We start from the raw sequence: 21,096 nt of genomic DNA, 5'->3' as shown, positions 1-21,096 counted from the left end.
ACAAAGTTATAATTTAATTTAAGTTATAATTTCCCTCTGAAGCTCCTGAATGCTTTACAATTTTGCAAAATAAAGGCCGATTTCATAATATATCTTTTAAAATTATGGTGAAAAGAAGCTTCTCCTAATTAGCAATCAGCAGTGCTTCTGTGTATAATCTCTGGAAAGCCCACCTCTCTCTCTCTACCATGAGAGAGAGAGGTGGGCTTCCTGAGAGATGAGAAAGACTAGTGCTCTGAAGTAGTAACTTTATATCCTTGACATTTTTACTATGCTTTTAAGGACTTAATTTTATCCATGTGTTTGTTCAGTACTGATTATTCTGCTCTATGAACATATACACAAAGCTGTGGCTATCTGAAATTTTACAGAAGGATTTGGAGAAGGATTCTGCAGGTCATTTAACCTAACAGTGAAAATCAATTTTCTAGAAAAACCACTGTGCAAATAGAAACATAAGCCCCATGTGTAATTTCAGAATTTCTAGTAGACACATTAAAAACACAAAAGTATTAATTTTAAAATTGATAATGTATCTTGTTTGACCCAATATATATAAAATACTTCAATTTTAACATGAAAATTACTATTTTAGGGGTGCTTTGATGGCTCAGTCAGTTAGTGTCTGCCTTCAGCTCAAGTCATGATCTCAGGGTCCTGGGATTGAGCCCTGCATTGGGCTCTCTGCTCAGCAGGGAGTCTGCCTCTCCCTCTGTATTCTTTCTCTCTCTGTCAAATAAATAAATAAATAAAATCTTAAACCTATGAAACTAATATTTTAAAATTTTCATATTTGGGGCACCTGCCTGCCTCAATTAGTAGAGCATGTGACTCTTGATCTGAGTTGTTGTAAGTTCAAGCCCCACATTGGGCATGATGTCTACTTAAAAAATATATATATTCTTTTTTTTTTTTTCAGAATTCAGTATGTATTTTACATTTACAGCACATTTCGTTTCTGACTAGCTACATTTCAAACGTTCAAATGGCCACTGGAGGCTGGTAGCTATAGCACTGGATATCACATCTTTAAATAATGTGAACTGTAATGAATGTAAATTAAAATTAATTGTGCCAGCCACTCTGGAAAACTGTGTGGAGGTTTCTCAAAGAGTTAAATAGATCTTCCCTACGACCCAGCAATTGCACTGCTGGGGATTTACCCCAAAGATACAGATGCAATGAAATGCTGGGACACCTGCACCCCGAAGTTTTTAGTATCAATGTCCACAATAACCAAACTGTGGAAGGAGCCTCGGTGTCCATCGAAAGATGAATGGGTAAAGAAGATGTGGTCTATGTATACAATGGAATATTACTCAGCCATTAGAAACGACAAATACCCACTATTTGCTTCGACGTGGAGGAACCTGGAGGGTATTATGCTGAGTGAAATAAGTCAATCGGAAAAGGACAAACATTATATGGTCTCATTCATTTGGGTAATATAAAAATTAGTGAAAGGGAATAAAGGGAAAGGAGAGAAAATGAGTGAAAATATCAGTGAGGGTGACAAAACCTGAGAGATCCCTAACTCTGGGAAATGAACAAGGGGTAGTGGAAGGGGAGGTGGGCGGGGGGTTGGGGTGACTGGGTGATGGGCACTGAGGGGGGCACTTGGCGGGATGAGCACTGGGTGTTATGCTATACGTTGGCAAACTGAACTCCAATAAAAAATAGTAATTCAAAAAAAATTAATTGTGCCAAGGGGCACCTGGATGGTTCAGTTGGTTAAGTGTCTGATTCTCGGTTTTGGGTCAGGTCATAATCTTGGGGTGGAGGGATCCAGTCCCGTATTGGGCTCCACACTCAGTGGGGAGTCTGCTTGTGGTTCTCTCCCCTTCTCTTTCTGTCCCTCCCCTAGCTCACATTCTCTCTGTCTTTAAAAAATAAATAAATCTTTAAAAAAAATTAATTGTGCTTGGGATGCCTGGGTGGCTCAGCAGTTGAGCATCTGCCTTTGGCTCAGGGCATGATCCCAGTTCAGAGATCGAGCCCCACATCAGGTACCCTGTGAGGAGGTGTTTCTCTTTCTGCCTAGGTCTCTGCCTCTGTGTCTCTCATGAATAAATTTTAAAAAATTAGTTGTGCCAAGAATGACTTCAGATTTTGAAATGACAAAGAATGAGCAGTCCGAAAATTTATAGCAGTATGAGTTCTATTTTCTACATTGGCTACGAAATTATGATTGAAATAAATGTCCATGATGTTACACAATGGCTTCTACTCAGCTCATATTATAAATGTATGTTGCCCTCAGAAAGCAATATACTTTTTATATGCTTCACCTTGCCTGCTAATACATTTTTATATTACCTCTCTATTAATCTGGATACTTATATACTAAAATCCTGATACTTGTATTCTTACCTTTCTTCTCTTCAAACTATTTTCTCTTTCTTACACAGTTGTACCCCCTTATCTGCAGGGGAATATGTACCAACTCACCCAGTGGATGCCTGAAACTGCAGATGTACTGAACCCCATATATACTATGTTCTTTTCCTATATATACATACCTATGTTAATTTACAAATTAGGCACAGTAAGAGATTAACAACTAATAATAAAACAGAACAATTGCAATATATTGTGATAAAAGTTATGTGAATGTGGTCTCTCAAAATATCTGATCTACTATACTCATCCTTTTTATTATGATGTGAGAAGATAAAATTCCTGCGTGATGAGATAAAGGAGACAAGTGATGTAGGCATTGTGATGTAGTGTTATTCTACTACTGACTTTCTGACAATACATCAGAAGGAGCATCATTTGCTTCCAGATCACAGTTGATCTTGCCAGAGGAAGCAAAACTGTGGATAATGGGAGGCTACGGTACCTAACTTACTTATTTTTTTTTTTCAATTTATCCTTTTGGAAGTGGTCTTAAATCATTTTTGGAAAAAGCAGTAGGGTGTCAGTTTTTTCAAATAATGATTGTTGATGAGTATGTAAGTTTCTGGACAAAGCTAATTGCCTCAGTTTCCCCAGCCAATGATGACAGTAACAATCCTGATCTATAACTGCAAATGTTTTATAAGGTGCAAAATAAAATAAATGCTAATTTGTTAAAAGGAAAATTTCAAGACTCACTATCAGAACAGGGTAGAGGTATATCATATCACTCTATGAAAAATGCTGAAAATCAGAGAAATGACTAAGGTTGGTTTCACATGGGAAGTTTCCAAATGTAAAAATGCTAGTTTTTTTTTTTTTTTAGGTCAATATAATTCTTTTCGAACTGAGAGTAGTTAGTATTTCATGGATGTTCTCACAATTTGCCAGGAAAACTAAGTCTCATAATAAAAGCTGATGTCCACAAAATAGCTATATCATTAGCTAAGGTAACTGAGATTTCAGTCCTTTCTAGAATTTACTTATGTGATGTTAGAGCATATAGGTTTTTATTTCCAGATGTCTCTGCTGTAAAATGAAGGTAATAATATTTTTGCTTACTTAAAGCTAGAGGACTAAATCAAATATACTCTTGAAGTCTGTGATATAATAAAGAATATATCTGTTCTTTGTCCCCAGCTCCTGAAATGGAGTTTCAAATACCCTTGAAAGTTCCTGAGCAATAAGAGCTGCTATTCACAATGAGCTTCTTTTGACCCTACCCAGGTTATGCTAACAAGGTTGCTCAAGTAGGCCCTTAGTTTTAAGGGAAGGGCTGGACAAGCCAGAAAGACAAAGCTCATGATTAGAAGGTTGTAATTTGGGCAGCCCAGGGGCTCAGTGGTTTAGCGCCACCTTCAGCCCAGAGCCTCCTGGAGGCCCAGGATCCAGTCCTACCTCAGGCTCCCTGCACGGGGCCTGCTTCTCCCTCTGCCTCTCTCTCTCTCTCTCTCTCTCTCTGTCTCTCATGAATAAATCTTTTTTTAAAAAAAGGTTGTAATTTTCAGTCCCAATCCCAGTCTCCAGGGAGGGTAAAGAAGCTGGAAATTGATTTTATCTATGTAGCAAATTACTTATTCAATCATGCCCATGAAATGAAGCCCATATAAAAACTCTGGACACTGAAGCTCAGTAAATCTTCTTGATTAGTGAACACACTGATGTGCTGGGAGGGTGATGTGCCCAGATTCTAACGAGGAAAGGATGTGAAAACACTCTGCTGTCTCCTGCCTCCCCAGAACCCTGACCTATACATATCTTTCATTTGGCTTTTTCTAAGTTACAGCCTTTATAATAAAACTATAATCGAGAGTATAGAATTTTCAGTGATTTCTGTGAGTTTTCTAGTGAATTATTGAACCCAAGGGAGTGTGGGGAGCCCTGAATCTGCAGTCAGGTAGGAAGAAGTATGAGTGGCTGGGAGACCTGAGACTTGAAGTGATACCTGAAGACCCACAGTCTTAAGGGACCGACTCTTAACTTGTGTAGTCTGCAATAACTCTAGGTTGTTAGTGCTAGCATTGGATTGAATTGTAGGACACTCAATTCATGTCAGAGATCTACTGTTGGAGCACAAAGTCCAATCTAGATTAAGTGTAATATAACTTGATATTGGGTCCATTTTAATAACTAGGCTATAGCCATATACACATCCTAGCACTATTAATGTAAAAATTACTGGGACTGGATATAATAAAATAATATGCTTCCCCGCCATCTAGCCACTTCTTCACTGAATTAACATTTTTAAGATACTAAATTAAAACAAGTCTTCATTATTAGAGATCATTTCTGACATGGCAAACTAAAAAGTTCTACATAGCTTGCCCAAAGAAAGTTAACATTTTCTATATTTACTAGCTTTGCCTCTTTGCTTCATGAAATTTTTCTAGTATCTGCTGGGAAGTTTTTCCCCTAAAATGGAAATTTAATGTAAAGTATTAGAACAATGATCTGACATCCATGTTAAATGTTTGCATTACATCAGTATCAACATAAATACTGTTCTCCCATTCTGTTACATAGGCTAATGGATTTACCTCCAGAGGTCAAGACCTAAACTAAGGATCTTCAGAATCCATCTTACTTAGAGAACATAAACTGTGCCACTAAGAACTCAGTTTAGGGTCTGTTTTCCCTTTTCTTCTTTCCCCCTAAAACAAACAAAGAAACAAAAAACAAAAGAAGGAGAAGAGAATCTCTGTTAGTGCAACCTGAACCCTTCTTCGGCTGATAGCTACTAGGTAAAGGGTCAAGGAACTGACTGGAGACACAGCTCTGGAGCTCTAGAGGAAGGATTAAGGGTTTTAACTCCTAGGCACTGTTGAGAGGAAGATTAGTGTTTAAAGAGAATTTAGGTTAGCTGGAGGAAAAGGAAATGAAAATAATTGTTTCTTAAGACACATAAGCAACTTCTTTACATGATAAACTGGTGCTTTTAAAGGAATATCTTAAGTGCTGAAAGGTACAGGAGATAAATGAACATTTCAAGTATTAAAAGCACTCTAGTCTTTCAAATGATCCTTGTTGAAAAGCTCTCAAAAATGCTTTTCTAGGGAAGAGTAGAGAACCTCACTCTTTCCCCTGGTTAACTGTCTGGGTAGGGGCTTAAGCTATACCTTGTTTCCATCCACTGATAGGCAGACAGTTGACAAAGGGATTCCAGCGAATTAGAGGACAGAGCAGGCCTCAAGCAGGCTGACTGCTGGGATTTGATGAAAAATGGAGATTTGAATTTCTCCAGAAAGGCATATCATTCAGAAGAAAGGGAAGAGAATGACAGAAAGAAGACGAAAATGAATAGGCAAGTTTTACTGATGCCTACAAAGGAAAATAAAGGAAGAATTCTTTTTCTTTAATTCTAGGTTATATTATATAAAATGTTTGGTGTTATTTGCTATGAAACAGTCCCAAATCATTAGGCTGATCATGGCAATATAAAGAAAAATAACCACTGAAATTCTCACAGGCAATGAAATGAACAACCTATTCTTTCTTCTCTTTCAAACTCAATTTCTGCAAGAGCTGTTTACAAGCACTGATTCAACTTTATCTTCCACTCATTCCTGACCTCTCTGTAATCTGGTTTCTACCACTCCAACTTCCACTGAAAGTACTCTCTCTAAAATTTACTTTGGCTTCCTCCTTACTAAAGCAACACGTTTTCAGTCCTTATCTCACCTGACATTTGCATGTATCATGCAGCATTATATAAAATTATTCATTGCTTATCTGAAATTCAATTTTCCCCCTGAAGTTCACATTTAACTGGGCATCCTGTTTTTTTAATCTGGCAACCCTACGAGTTTCTGTATTTTGGCTTGCCCTCTTCTACGCATTTTTCACAATTTTGCCACAGTCATTTTCCTAAAGCAGAAAATGGCCATGTTATTCTCATGCACAAAACATATGACCAGCTCCCTATGTACCTAGAATAAAGTATATACTTCTCAACAAGTCTTCCAAGATCTAACACTGATTATATTTCCATTATTTTCTCTTGGCTGTCCCAGTTCATTTCACCCTATTCTCCATTCATAATGAACTAGTTTTAGTTTTCTAATATGCCATTTTTTTTTCCTCCCAGAATTTATACAAATACCTGCCTTAGACGGAACGTCCTTCCCAACCTACCTCATCCCATTTGAGTAGCTAACTCCTACCCATGTAGTTCATTGGATATCCTAGTCCAAATCATTCATATATAACAAATGAGTAAAAAGATTTTTAGAAAGAGTAAGTGTATATTCACAGCCACTTAGTGACCAAGCAAAGAGAAAGACAAAAGTCACAGTTCACCCATTCAAGTATATATTATTCCACCAGTGACCCACCATACCACTTTCTCCTCCCAGGAAAGGAATGGAAAATAGAAGTAAAATATAGATCAAACATAATCACAGAACATTACAGGCAAAACTTATAAAATTCTATACATTGACTCACAGGAAACTTAGCTTTTCTAAATCAAAGTGTTGGCAATGATATTTCCCTCATGTTTTCCAAATTCCAATCTTAGAAGTATAAAAATTGTAAATGCTAAGGTGATCTTCTGGAGAAATTCAGGTCTCCTCAACTTCTATCTCTCTCTCATTCTCTCTCTCTCTCTCTCTCTCACACACACACACACAGATAAAACAGAGGAAGAGAGAATGAAGATAAATTTTTATAATTTGTAATGCTAAAAGCATACTAGATGTTTTAACTCAAATCAGAATCTGTTAAATGCTGAAGAGCAAGTAATCATTGAAAGACATGAAGTGTTTTCTTTCAAAATGTCTTATGAAGAACTAGTACTTTCATCAATTTTTTGAGATTGTATAAGGTGTAGTAGATAGATTAGAATGTTATGGGAACTTCTTGCAGACCGGGGTAGAAGTCTGTCAACCTTCAACAATTAAAATAATTTTTTAAAAAGATTTATTTATTTATTTATGATAGACATAGAGAAAGAGAGAGGCAGAGACACAGGAGGAGGGAGAAGCAGGCTCCATGCAGGGAGCCCAATGTGGGACTCGGTCCTGGGACTCCAGGATCACGCCCTGGGCGGAAGGCAGGCGCTAAACCGCTGAGCCACCCAGGGATCCCCAATTAAAATAATTTTTAAATAAATATGGTATTTAATATGGCTTCCTGATTTATACCCTATAAAATGGCCCAATTAAAATAAGTTTACTAGCCTCAGCCCCAAAGACATGAAGTTAGAGTCAATGAAAATATGAAATGTATAAAATTCCTCAGTGTAAACACTTGAAGACAAGCGAGAGCAGTGAATGCATCAGGTATTTTTGGGAGACTCTGGCTTACTACAGGCATTAAGATTTGGGCCTACTTGACTATAAGGGATGTACAAATGGCTTGATGGAAGGAGGCAGTAATGCTAAAGAAGTAAATAACTTTCAGTTGAGGTGATGTTTGGAGCTAGCTGATATAGCAGAAAGAAATGGCCATATGTTGCACGGGGGCTAATGGTGAGGTCTCAGGTTTGCAATGATGAAGATGAGTGATTTTTCTACTGGCTCATTTCTCCCTAAAAATGCTTTTGGGTGTTTTAAAGCAAATCATAGGGATTAATGAAAAATTTAAAAATTTTTTTTTTTAAGTTTCTAATGAAGAAATAGTCAAAAGGCTTTGGAAAGTAAGAAACTATTATGATATACCCCCTCTACTGTTTTACCAAGGTTTTACCAAGAAAACCTGTTTTACCAAGTCTGGGACCAGGGGCAAGTGACAGGAAAGTAGCAATAACCACAATATAGTTTTAATTCTTCTCCTTCTTTGAAATGGCATTTCTTAATTGTTCTGGTCCCTAAAATTCCCAAAGTGAATAAGATCTCAATGTTGTGAAAAAATAAGGAATAAAATCTGAAACAGCTAAAATGGAAAATGTAGAGAAAGAGGGAAGGAGCACCAAATTTGGAATAAGCAAACAAACAAACAAAATCTGGTATTCTCCTTTCCAAAACTATGCAGCAGGAAAATAGCCTTTTGGAAACTATCAGCTGTTTAAGGTAAATCTCCTGCCACCACCCGTCCCCACCACCCCCAAAATATCCATTGAAATAAAATCAGGAAGAAAAATTTAAATAATTTCAAAGAGGAATCAGTCACCATCCTTATTTAGAGATGGGGTTACCACATTTACCAGACAGAATTTAGGGTATTCAGAAAGTTTGCCACAGAAAGAGAACCTTAATTCAAAATTATGATCCTTCATGTATCAGGTCCTTCGTACTCCCTCAACACTATTAGGCCCTACAAACAATCCAAGGTAACATTCACTACCAGTAAAAGTACTTTGTCTGTGTTGGCCAATCTCTGGAAACCAACAGCAGGGCTTGACAGTGATATATAACAAGGTTAGAGTGGCACGATCCATCTCCATTTGCTTGACAAGGATGGCATCTTAGGCCATGGTGAGGAAGAGCAGGTTGTCTGCCCTCACTGCTCAGGTTGGCAGCACCTACTATCAAATGACCAGGTGTCTGGCAATGGGCTCAGGGAGACAATGACTTCCTTATCTTCTGGAATTCAAGGAACTTCAGCCCATAAACCAAAATAGCCGCCGAGTGGGTACTATTCATTGAACCATGTCTGAGGAGAGTCCTCTTATAGGGTACAGGGTCTATCATCCATAGTCAAAGAGAAGTGACATTGCCATTTTAATGGCAGGGAAGACTTCTATTTGGGTTCTCCAGAGCAGAGAGGCACATCATAATAGCATAGAACCTAGCATGACAAACCTTACAGTCATGGGAAGACAATAGCAAACAAAGCACGGCTTTTGTACTGTTTATTTTGGATAGAAGGAAGATACTTGGAGTTTGTGCTCTTCCTGCATCATTTTAGATCTGAAAATCCAAGCTCAACGCTGCATTTAAAAAGAACTGGTAAAAAAAAAAAAGAACTGGTAAGGATTTGGGAAGTGGGGCAGGGACGAAGCCATGCAATCGGTAAATTTCTGAAGAAACTTTTGCATAATATATTGATTCAGAGATGTGTACCTGAGAAAATGATACCAGACTATGGCCTCTATTTTCATCCTATAAATTTCCACTGTACTTGAGGTTTTTTATTTTATTTTTTATTTTTAAAGATTTTATTTATTTATTCATGAGACCTACAGAGAGAGGCAGAGACATAGGTAGAGGGAGAAGCAGGCTCCCTGTGGGGAGCCCTTCTCAGGACTCAATCCCTGGACTTTGGGATCATGACCTGAGCCAAAGGCAAATGCTCAACCACTGAGCCACCCAGGTGTCCCTATACTTGAGTTTTAAATCTGACTTCTTGCACAGGATAGCTATAGGTCTTGCAGAGAAAGCAAAGAACGCAGAGAATGAACTCTCAATTACTGTATACATACATATGCAATGGCCAATTTCATGATTCTCCCTTGTAAATCTGTAAGTTTTGCTGCAGATACTGAATCAAAATGTGAATTAGAAACAGAAATACAAAATGAAACTGAGAAAAGGGGAAAACAAATGATAAAATGCATAAACAAAAATATGCTCTGTTAAGACTGGCTACCCAAATTCCTTTATACTTCCAGTAGAGAATGAAAGCATTATTGTAAAGAAGAGACATAAAATATTTTTCTGATTCCATTAACCAGTCAATCAACCAAAAGACAAAATTCATTAACCATGGAGCTTGCCTCATGGAGCAAGTTATTGTCTCCATCACATTAAAGGCAATAACGACTAATTATCCTTAGATTTGCCCATGTGCGGAGCACTGCAAATTATAAAAAAACAAGTTTATTTTTCTGTATATGAACCCAAAATCTATCATCAATCTTCTTACCTTAATGTTTCCCAGATGGAAGAGAGCAGAAAGTGAAAGCTTGCTTTAAAATTATAATTCAGAAAGATGAGGTTGAAGATAAAAGCTAAGGGATCTGAAATTAATGATACTGAAACACACAACATGTCCTTCAATAGTCTACTCACAGGTCATTTGCATCTTCGAGCACTATACAGACCATATGAAAAGAGGTATCTGTTATTTTCATATAACCTATAGAGATTGGGTTTAAAATTTTACTAAGCTCAAATTTCTTCCTTTTGACTCTCTTCAAACCTTCGCTTCTTAAGATGGTTCCCTTTTAAGACTTGAAGAGGTACCAAATGCTTAAGATACAATCTGAAAAGTGTCCTTTGGATCAAGTATAAAAAATATACTTTAATTGGAAAGGAAGTAAATTCTAAATTTTTCACAAGAATCCCTTAGGAAATGGTGCCATTTGTTACAATGATTTAACATTTCCAAGATTTATTTAATTTCGTAGAGAGCCAACTTCTCTCCTTTAAATCTATTTCTATCAGTACTCATGTCCCAATTGCCGAGTTTCCAAGAGATGTATTCATACCCTTTAGTGTCCTCTGAAATTCAGGACTGCTTAACATGTTTCATTGTGGCAACTCCAATTTTATCCACAACCACACCGACATCGCCAAAGGTTACTGCAGTGTGTCAGGTCTTCACTATACAGCTTGCCTTTCTTCCTGAGCCAATGTCATCCAAAAGTAAATAGTATTAAGATGACTGAGACAATCCTGGCTTAAAGAATTCTATAGAAAGTGTCTCTGAGAAAAAAATTATTAACCTATTCCAATGGTCATTGAATTTATAAGAGCCCTTGACAGTAATCACTCAGAACCTGCTCTCTGATTCCATACACTTTAGGTATAAGTCCTCTGGAGAACATGGCATTGTATATAACTATATGAAAATTCTAATAAACATTTAACATTTACTGATGCTTACAAATATTTATGTATATAGGATCCATAAAGCATTTCATATGTATTATCTTATTTAATCCTTACAACTCTCTACATAAAATATCCACATGCTCTTTCCTCCCATAATAAATAATGCTATCTTTTAAAAAATTTTTATTTATTTATTCATGAGAGACACAGAGAGAGAGGCAGAGACACAGGCAGAGGGAGAAGCAGGCTCCCCAGAGGGAGCCCGAGGCGGGACTTGATCCTGGGATTCCGGGATCATGCCCTGAGCGGAAGGCAGACGCCCGACCACTGACCCACCCAAACATCCCAATAGTGCTATCTTTAAACTAAATGGAAATTTAGAAATCATCTAGCCAAGGTATAAAGAAACCAAATGAAGATCCAGGCTTCGAAGGTCAATCTGTCTACCACCTACAATTTTAACTACTCCGTATTAGACAGTTTATATATTTCAAATTGACTGTTGGTGGCAAAGATGGCTTCATAATCCATAGAAGTTGGTGGGTAGGATATGTGTACTAAAGTTGCTAATCACTGCCCTTCTAGGTGTACATCCTCCTAAGAGAATATTCCTTAGGATTCCAACCATATTGCAGGCTGTCTTGCTATTATGCTCATCACATGATACCCACCCGAGCTTCTTGCTACTTATACTCCTTCTCATTCTCAGAGCTGACAGAAGAGCTCCAGAAACAGAGGCAGTTGATAATCAAGTCATTTTTATTCATTCAACCAATATTTATTAAGCAAGCACCATATGTCAGGCACTGTCCTAAGTGCTAAGGACACAGGAACAATCAGGGCAGACACAATTCCTAACCTAACTGATTTACTGTTTACCTTTCTCTTGGATTCTACGAAATGCATATAATTAAAATAAACTTTCCTTTTATTCCTTAACTGGTTTGAAGAGATTTCTGTACCTTACAAATACACATAGTCTAGTTAAGACAGATTATTAGGGATTGAGCTGGCAAACAAAAGACTTTAGAGAAAAAGTAGAATGTCTGAAATTGGTTAGCAGGTGATTGCAGGGAAAAGGGCATTGAGACCTCTCATTGTTTCCCAGGAAGTTGACAGTCTGAGGAATGTGGCAGCCAACCTCACAATGGAGGTATTTTCTTAAGTCCCCACTGAGGGTAAAGCTTTGGAGGACTAGGCTGTGCTGCCATTGATCAATTTAAAGAAATTGAAGAGGGGGATCCCTGGGTGGCGCAGCGGTTTGGCGCCTGCCTTTGGCCCAGGGCGCGATCCTGGAGACCCGGGATCGAATCCCACATCGGGCTCCTGGTGCATGGAGCCTGCTTCTCTCTCTGCCTATGTCTCTGCCTCTCTCTCTCTCTCTCTCTCTGTGACTATCATAAATAAATAATAATAAAAAAAAAATTAAAAAAAAAAAAAAAGAAATTGAAGAATATGAGTCATGAGAAAGCTTTGAACAACACTGAGCAAACATGAAAATGGGACAAACTCTGGTCCTTGCTAGAATGTGGAGCTCAAAAATCCAAGAAAACAAAGAACCATCATGAGTCTCTACTGCAGGAATTCCCTTTTATCTGCAGGTGGGCAGCTGAGTGGGTTGAAGATGAAGTGCATAACTTGATCTTTCAAGTTATGTATTGATATGCCAGCTATCTTCATAATCACCATATTTCCTTGATAAATGTAAGAATACTGCAAGAAATTGTGGAGCCTTGATCCCTCAGCTTTCTCCAGAATGCTCTCCCCCATGTCCTCCTTGCCAAAGCAGTAGCAGTCTGTTCCTCTATATTCCATCCCTCATTGAATCTTGCCCTGTGACTCAGATCTAAATACAACATGGGCTCAAAGGGTGATATGCAAAATAAAAGTAAAGAAGAAAAGAAGCATATCCAGAAGGTAATATAAATAAGAGTTTTCTAGGGACTCTCAGCAAAAACAGGGAAAACTGTAGGGATATGCATATTTGCACTACTTATTCAAGGACAACTAAACATAATTTGATTGACAAATTAATTACTATAGGGCATCTCCCTGGAAAAGCTTGATTGAATGTACTAGCTAGAAGTTATTTTAATAGTTTGCTTGGTGGGCTGAGGCAGATTTGGGTTTAGCACTGGCTTAGATGTTATTTAAGGGCCAGAACTCCTTTTGCATAATATAAACTTCAAAGGCTGCAAAAGAAGAATGATATAGTGTGGATGTGTCACATATGTTTTCCTTATGTTTCTCACCAGGGTCCTGAGGACTCTCTTCTCTCTCTCACACATCAAGAGGACATAGGTAATGGAATGCCTGAAGCCTTCTCTAAGACAGACTCATGTGTGAGTGACCAAAGGTAGATAATTAATTACATGGAATGGGAGTGAAGGATGGGTGGGTTCAAGTACTGTAGAAAATCAAAATAAATGAGTGCATTTATCCCAACTGGCAGTTGTTTGGGAATTTAGGGTTCACAGAGATCACTTTATAAAGATTCTTTAGTTCTGAAGCCCCAGTGGCAAAATCATAAGCAAGTCAGCCTATTAAGGTTTACCTGATTAACATTAGCTAAAACACACCTGAGTGTATCATGAGGTGACTCAAAGCCATTTATTTTAGTGAATATTTACAAAGATATTAAAATGTTAAAACGTCTAGGAACTACTGGATCTTTTGAGCTAAAATTAGTTCTTTATGGATGCAGAAAGCTATCTGATCTTTCCGTTAGAGTGGGGATTTACAGACGGTAAGTGACAAATGGTGTTCTGCCATTATGTTCTATCATAGTAGGCTCAGTGAGATCATGAATTTACTCTGAAGTTGTTTTCCAAAATCCTGAGTTTAGGCAGATTCTCCGATTCTCCACACTGGTTTCCTGACCTGTAAAGTGAGGGCTATTATGATAAGAATGGTGAAATGGAAGACTCTGGGGCCCTTCTCCAAACAGTAAACCAAGGCCAGATTAACTTGACCATTAAAGAAGTGAGAGAATTTGGCAATCTTACCTTATTGTTCAAGGACCGAGTTTATTCCGTGCAAAAGACTAATGGGTCCTGGGAAATGGATTCCTCCAAATTTTAAAAGATTCGATTTCTGCTGCATTTCTTTTTAACCAAATGTGCCCTGGATTTGGCTTAATTATATTATACTTTTAATATACCAATATTTTGAATAATTTAGGGACCTGAGTAGATAACTAAAAACCGAAAACATTTAACATTATAAACCAAATAACAGTGAAAGTGGGAAAGAAAATAAGAAAAACACATAAAAGCATATGGATAAAGAAATGATTAATGTAAATAAATCAAATAGATGTTTATAAATGATTTTATATACATTAACTCAGTTCACTTCCTAACAATACTGTGAGACAAACAGAATAGAGATTAATATTTTTAGTTTGTTGATGGACTCAGGGAGATTAAATAAGTTGATTTATTCACTTTCATGGCTTGAATTACCATGCAGAAATAGGCTGAAGCTCCCAACTCATCTCTATCATGTATCTCTATACTGCAACAGTCTTATTACTGGTCTTGAAGGCTCCTGATAAATTGCAGAGTCCTTTTCAAAAATACAAACCTAATCAAGTCACTCTCCTATTTAAAATCCACTGTTTTCCATTTTATCTCCAGCCTCCAGCCTGGTACTCTACACAGAGTAGGGGCTCCACATATATTTGTTGAGTAAGTGAACAGATTACTGAATTAATGCTGTAACCAAGTAGTTGAGCTTGCCTATGATCCTAGACCTCTTTATTTAGAATGCACAAAGGGAAAGCTTAGGAAATTCCAAATCCAGACACAGACTGACTAGGAAGTACAGGAATGATATAGCAATCCAAGTTTGGCTAAAGAAATAAAGTACTAGGCTATCGAGACTTCCTAGTATTCAAAATCCAGTTTCTCGGCCAGGTTCCAGTGCTCCAACATCCAAAACCAAATCTAAGACATACTAATGTATGAAAGTGTAAGATGAAATCTATACACAGCAGAAATACCCAGAGGTCACTGGCAATTATGAAAGGGAAAGGAGTATTTTCTTCACACCTCCTGAATTCCTAATAGCCTCCACTTTAAAGGTAGGTGGTTTAGTAGCCTGTCAGGAAGAATTGCATAACAACAACATTTCTACTAGATGATGCCCTCAGCATAGGTACTATTTCTAGTAAGCAGCTGAGCCAACTGACTGTTATCTTACAAGAGCATCATTCCGAGAATCGGAAAATCGTTGGTTCTGGATCAGACCTTTCAGGACAACTGCAGAAGTTTCACAGACAGCTACCAAAAACAAAAATAAATTTCTTATGCCAAATAAAAGGGCCTCTCCAAACCTACCTGATTCATAAACTAACCAAAGATTTGAGTGGCCTACAAAAGACCTCTGAGCGTTCTGGATATGTATTAGCTGCTGGGCTGCTACTGCTAATGGTAAGCGGAGAAGCCACCACTTAATTCATGGTTACTGTTTTGCCGGCCATGAAATAAACCCTTTCATGCATTCTCTTATTTAATTCTGTGTTATTAGTTGCTATTATTATCCCTGTTTCATAAATGGTGCTGTGAGAAGTTAAAGAATTTACACATGGCCACACTAAATCCAAGTGGTGATTTGAATCCATTTGGTTGAACTGACTCTGAACTCTATGTTCTTACTGACTACACTATACTAGCTAAATATCTCAGGCTCATGGTAATGCATACAATTCCTCTATGTACTTGGGATCTAGGAAAATGGCAGCCCAGGCCTCAGAGGCAAACACTCAAGGTACATTCACATTCTACCTTGTCCAGAGTTTGATTTCTTTCAGGACCTATACAGTTCTTGCAAGGACTCACAGACAATAGAGAAAATACTGCATGCACACACCACTGGGTAGAAAGATGTAAGTGTTAATTATCTTGTCATTTGGGGCTGCTTTTATACGCCTCTGTATAGTTACTTGAATCTTATGTATCATTTCTTTAAGATTTTTTTATAGACCACTGAGCATCTAAAGAAAAAAAGAATTAGGGGGATGGTATAGCAAAAAACATAGAATAGAATTCTTTCTTTTAAAGTAAAATAAATGGCCATGAAAGTTTCTTGACAGACAAATTACTGACAATCAGAAATGAAACATTAAAACTGATGAACCTTAGTGATTCCACAATATACGGAGGAAAAAAAATGCTTATTGGAGACACTGTCAGGTCCTACAAATGTTGGCTTTGAGCTGATCCTAAGTCTGAAAGGCTATGGCCAATATCAAATGGCTTTTCAGATATAGTACTGGCTCTCTGGAACCCCTTTGGCAGGTTAACAAACTCTATTAGGTTTCCACCCTTTCATTAAGTGATCTGTTCACCTTTTAGCCTTAACTGAAAGCTAGCTCTCTGCGAAGGATACCAATTCGCCTACAGTTCTCTCAAGTAGAAGCTGCTCATTCTACATAAAATGTACTTCAGTATCAGGCCTAACATGGGTATCTTCCTTATTCCCCAGTGCTTCTCCTAGGCCATCACTCCTCTTCCTCTAGGCTCATATATTTTAGCCTTATCACCTCCAATCCTTTTTATCTTTTAGTTCTGACAAGATGTAGTCATGTAGTGATTCCCAATCATTCATCAGACTTATTGTTAAACCAATGCCACTGGTTGGTTGCCCACCCCAAAGCCCCATTCTTCCTTCTCTGTATATCAGAATGAAGTTCTACTCTTTCCTCAAAACTTCGAAATGAATGACTTTATACCCAATATTAAAAATCAATTTTGACTGGTCTAGCCCATCATCAAGCATATTTTATCCTCCTGGTAAATAATTGGTTAAGACCCAGGCACATAAAACAATTTGGATTAATTAGATGCGCGGATCTGATGGATGATTTCTAGAAAAAAATTCTATGGCTGCTGGATATTATCATTTCTGAATATAATCTCTGGAATGTATTTATTTCAGAATGATGAGATTATGGTGATTTTTCTCTTTGTACTTTTCTTTTTTCCCCCAAAAATTCCACAAAAAGCAGGGTTTTTTTCTGCAAAATATAAAATTTTTAAAAAGCATGAGAAGATATTTACTTGATTATTCTGGTACTGGTCATGATGGAGTAATAGGAAGAGGACTCATCTTATCACCAGATTAAAAAAACTAAAAACGAAACCCCAAATTGGACGAAGCATGTGAAGGAATGGTTTTATAGAGATTAGACAATAGTCAGTGCAGCACTGTGATCTCTGAAAGAAGGAAAACAAACCAGGTAAACATACCTAGAGGCAGCTTCCAGGCTGTGAAGCAAAGCGGGCATAGGGAGGGAATCCAAACAAAGCATGGCAGTCTGAGTTGAAAAGTCACAGACTATAGTCCAGAATGCCAAGGAAATTAGTATTTCCAGGGCCAAATACCAGAGTGGTAGAAGCTACAAATCAAGAGAACTCAGGAAAACTTCAGAAGGTTCTCACTGAATACTTGGCTGGGTACTAATCTATGCATATATGAGAAGAAAGTACCCAAGACTGGGGAAAGGACCACCAGAAATAAATAGGCAGAATAATTTACGGAGCTTTTACAGAGCTGGGCATATTTTGTATGCCCACCAGCCAGAATCGAAAGGTCTCCTGATAGGTGGGACATGAGGTAGAATCCTTCAAAAGGTGTTGTTCTGGATTTGGGGTTAATAAGACCTAGATAAAGAGTGGCTCTGGACCCAATATAAACATAAAAGCAAGAGTTGAAAGATTCCAACCAATCCCATATAATGTAAATGCGAGTCACGACAAAAATCTAACACTATTTAAAGGAATGTAACAAAACACAGCACCAATAACATAAAATATTAGATGTCAGATATCAGAGCTTCCCCATGTGGTCCCCCCACAAGCTGATCTGGGTTTCCTCACATTGTGGCGGCCTCAAGGTAGACGGACTTTGTTAGCAGCAGCTAACAAAGGTGATGGTGGCTGCACTACCTTTTATGATCTAGCCACTTAAGTTAAAACAGCCACTTTTGTCACACTCTATTAGTTATGATCAAGTCACAAACTTGCCCAGATTCAAGAAAAGGGGAGTTAAATGTCCCATCTTAATAAGGTAGTGTGAAGGTTCTAGAAAAAGATGTGGGGAAGGCGATACTACTATAGACATCTTTGAGCAATGTAATCTGCCTCATAGATCTGAGTGAGCATCTAGTACTTCCCTTCAGTTGGAAAAACTACCTTTTAAATGAGTTGTAGTGCAAACCTGGCAAACAAATTTTCTTAACTTCTCTTTACTTGAAATGCCTTTATTGTATCTTGATTTTTGAAGGATATTTTTTACACGACATAGAGTTTTAGGTTCACAGGCCTTTTTGTTTTTCTTTCCTTTCAGTACTTTGAAGATATCCTATTGCCTCCTGGTAACACTGTTTCTGATAATAAGCAGTCATTTTTATCATTGCCTTTCATTATGTAATATGTCTTTTCTTCTTGGGGCATTTTTAAGATTTTCTCTTTTATTTATTTTTATTTTTTAGTAATCTAACATAATGTACTTGGGTGTGGCTTTCTGTTTATCCTGCTAAAGATTCATTGAGCTTTTTGAATCAATGCATTAATGTTTTTTATCAAACCTGGGAACAATTTCAGCTATGGTTGAAAGTACTAAATATATTTATATGCAGATTTTTAAAGGCCCTATTATTTTCAACATTTCTGTTATCAGTGGGTCTATTTCTATTGCCTGTCACTTCTTGTTAGGGGTCACATTCTCCTGTTTCTTTGCATGTTAAATCTTAGCCTTTTGCTGTGAAATTGTTGAGGCTATGTGGTTAAGAGTCTGAAATTTTTTGTGTGTTCCTCATCCTTCAAAGACAGTTGAGTTTTGTCTTGGCAGGCGATTGTTTTATTGGTAGGTTACCTTTATTTTGTTAGGTATCATTATTTGGCTTTCTTAGGATGTATGAAGATTGGCTCTTACTCTAGAGCTTGAATACTCTTAAGGCCTAACTTTTGGGGGTCTTATTGAGTGCAAGATGATTAGCTGGTCTCTCAACTTTGGTTGGCCAGAATTCCAATGTCTCTTAGCACTCACAGATCTTCAGTGGCTGTTCTCTGCCAGGCTTCCCAGGATTTTACCCTGCACACAGCAACTTAGTTTTTGACCATCAGAGACTCAAAGGCTCTCTGATGTAGACTTCTAGAGCTACTTCTCTAAACAATTCCTTGCTCTCTTGTATCTTGCCCCACAAAAAACCCAGCTGCCTCACCAGCCCTATATATTAATCTCTGGTTTTTGTTTTGTTTTGTTTTCTGTGCAAAACTCTGCTTTTGATTTGGGCTCTACTTTACTGTGCAGCTGTTTGGACAGTAAGTAACCCCAGACAGAAAATGAGAGTGAATGTCAGGTTTATCTCGTACATTTCCCCTTTCTGAAAGATCACAACTTTGTGCTACTACCCAATACATGAAAAGAATTGCTTTCTGCATTTTATCCAGTTTTACAGAAGTTTATAGCAGAAAGGTAATGTTGATAACTGTTACTGTGTGGTGACTAAAACTGGAAGTCTCTAGTAAGTAATTCATTAAAAACAGCATAGCCAATAAAAGCTTAATTTCTAGTCATCAAAAGTCAAACAAGAGAAACTAACAGGCAGCAAAAATAAAGAGATAGAGAAAAAGTATTAGCAGACTTTTAGAATTTTCCACTAATTTTTCTTAGAGTCAGAAAAAAATTTCAAGTTGTCATATCATTTTTGTTCATTTTCATTTCTGACACCACAATGAACATCAGAACACTCTTTATTTCTTCCTTCTTCTTCCTAACCAGAACTAATTTTATGTTCAACTCCAAGGGGATGACTCATGATGAATCAACTATCCTAATAATGATGGTCTTCTATCACTTTGCCAGATAATCTTGTGGCCTCCCTCAGAGGTGGAGGTAACCATGGAACTGTATTATTACCAATGAGACATACGGGGAAGCTTGTTAGGTGTCTCCTGAAAAGGTTTTAATTTTCTTAATAAAAGGACTAAGTGACACTGGCCTCTTTTTCCTGTCTTGAATGTAAATCTCCTCTTATTTTTTTTAAAAATTGAAGTATAGTTGGCATACAATATTAGTTACAACATAATGATTTGACAATTACACGCGTAACAAAATGCTTACCACAAGTATAGTTACCATACCACCGTACAAACTTACTACCCTAATAACTATACTCCCTAAGCTCTAATTTTCATCTCTGTCATTTTCTTATTTTTTAAGTAGAATTTTGTATCTCATCTACATCACTTATTTTATCCACCCCTCACTCTCCCTCTGGCGATCACAGTTTTCTCTATTTATGAGTCTATTTCTGTCTTTTTTGTTTTATTTTTTAGATTCCACATTAAGTGAACATATATTATTTGTATTTTTCTTTCTGACTTATTTTACTTATAGCATAAGACTCTCCAGGTCCATCCATGTTGTTGTGAATGGCAAGATTTCATTCTTTTATGGTTGAATAATATTCTATCATAGAGATATGTCACATCTTTATCCATTCATCTATCTATGGACACTTAGGTTGTTTCCATATTTAGCTATTGTAAGTAATGCTGCAATAAACACAGGGATACATATATCTTTTCATATTACTGTTTTATTTTCTTTAGATAAATATTTAGATGCAGAATTATTGGGTCATATGCCATTTCTGTTTCTTTTTTCTTTTTTTTTTTTTTTTTTTTTGAGGGAATGTGATCTCTTCTGACTATAATATGTATGAAGAGGAAAAGTCCACACTTCCAAGTATGGCAGAGGAGAGGGAACAAAAGAGTCTGGGTCCTTGAAATATCAATTTAATTTCACTCATAACGTGGAATCTAAAAAACAAAACAAATGAATAAACAAACAAAAAGCAGAATCAGGCCTATAAATACAGAGAACAAACTCATAGTTGTTTGGGGGATGGTAGGATGGGCAAATGTGTGAGGGGAAGTGGGAGATACAGGCTTCCAGTGAAGGAATGAATAAG

General features: G+C 37.3%; 1 protein-coding gene across 9 annotated transcripts in view; it reads right to left on the bottom strand.

Moving 5' to 3' along the window:
* Positions 1–21,096, bottom strand: part of EXOC6B (exocyst complex component 6B) — a 615,592-nt gene that overhangs the window by 164,391 nt on the left and 430,105 nt on the right. Inside the window, exon 20 of one of the 9 annotated variants that reach the window (XM_025453549.3) lies at positions 20,704–20,944. The exons of the other annotated variants lie outside the window; for them this stretch is intronic. Within the exon in view, the coding sequence (XP_025309334.1) occupies positions 20,931–20,944 (14 nt within the window). The 3' untranslated portion in view covers positions 20,704–20,930. Of the gene's footprint in view, positions 1–20,703; positions 20,945–21,096 lie in introns of those variants that run through there. 9 annotated transcript variants of the gene reach the window in all.

Source organism: Canis lupus, chromosome 17, assembly GCF_003254725.2.
Source record: "Canis lupus dingo isolate Sandy chromosome 17, ASM325472v2, whole genome shotgun sequence".
In the NCBI taxonomy this organism is placed as follows: Eukaryota; Metazoa; Chordata; class Mammalia; order Carnivora; family Canidae; genus Canis; species Canis lupus.
This window is presented reverse-complemented; position numbering and strand designations above follow the sequence as displayed.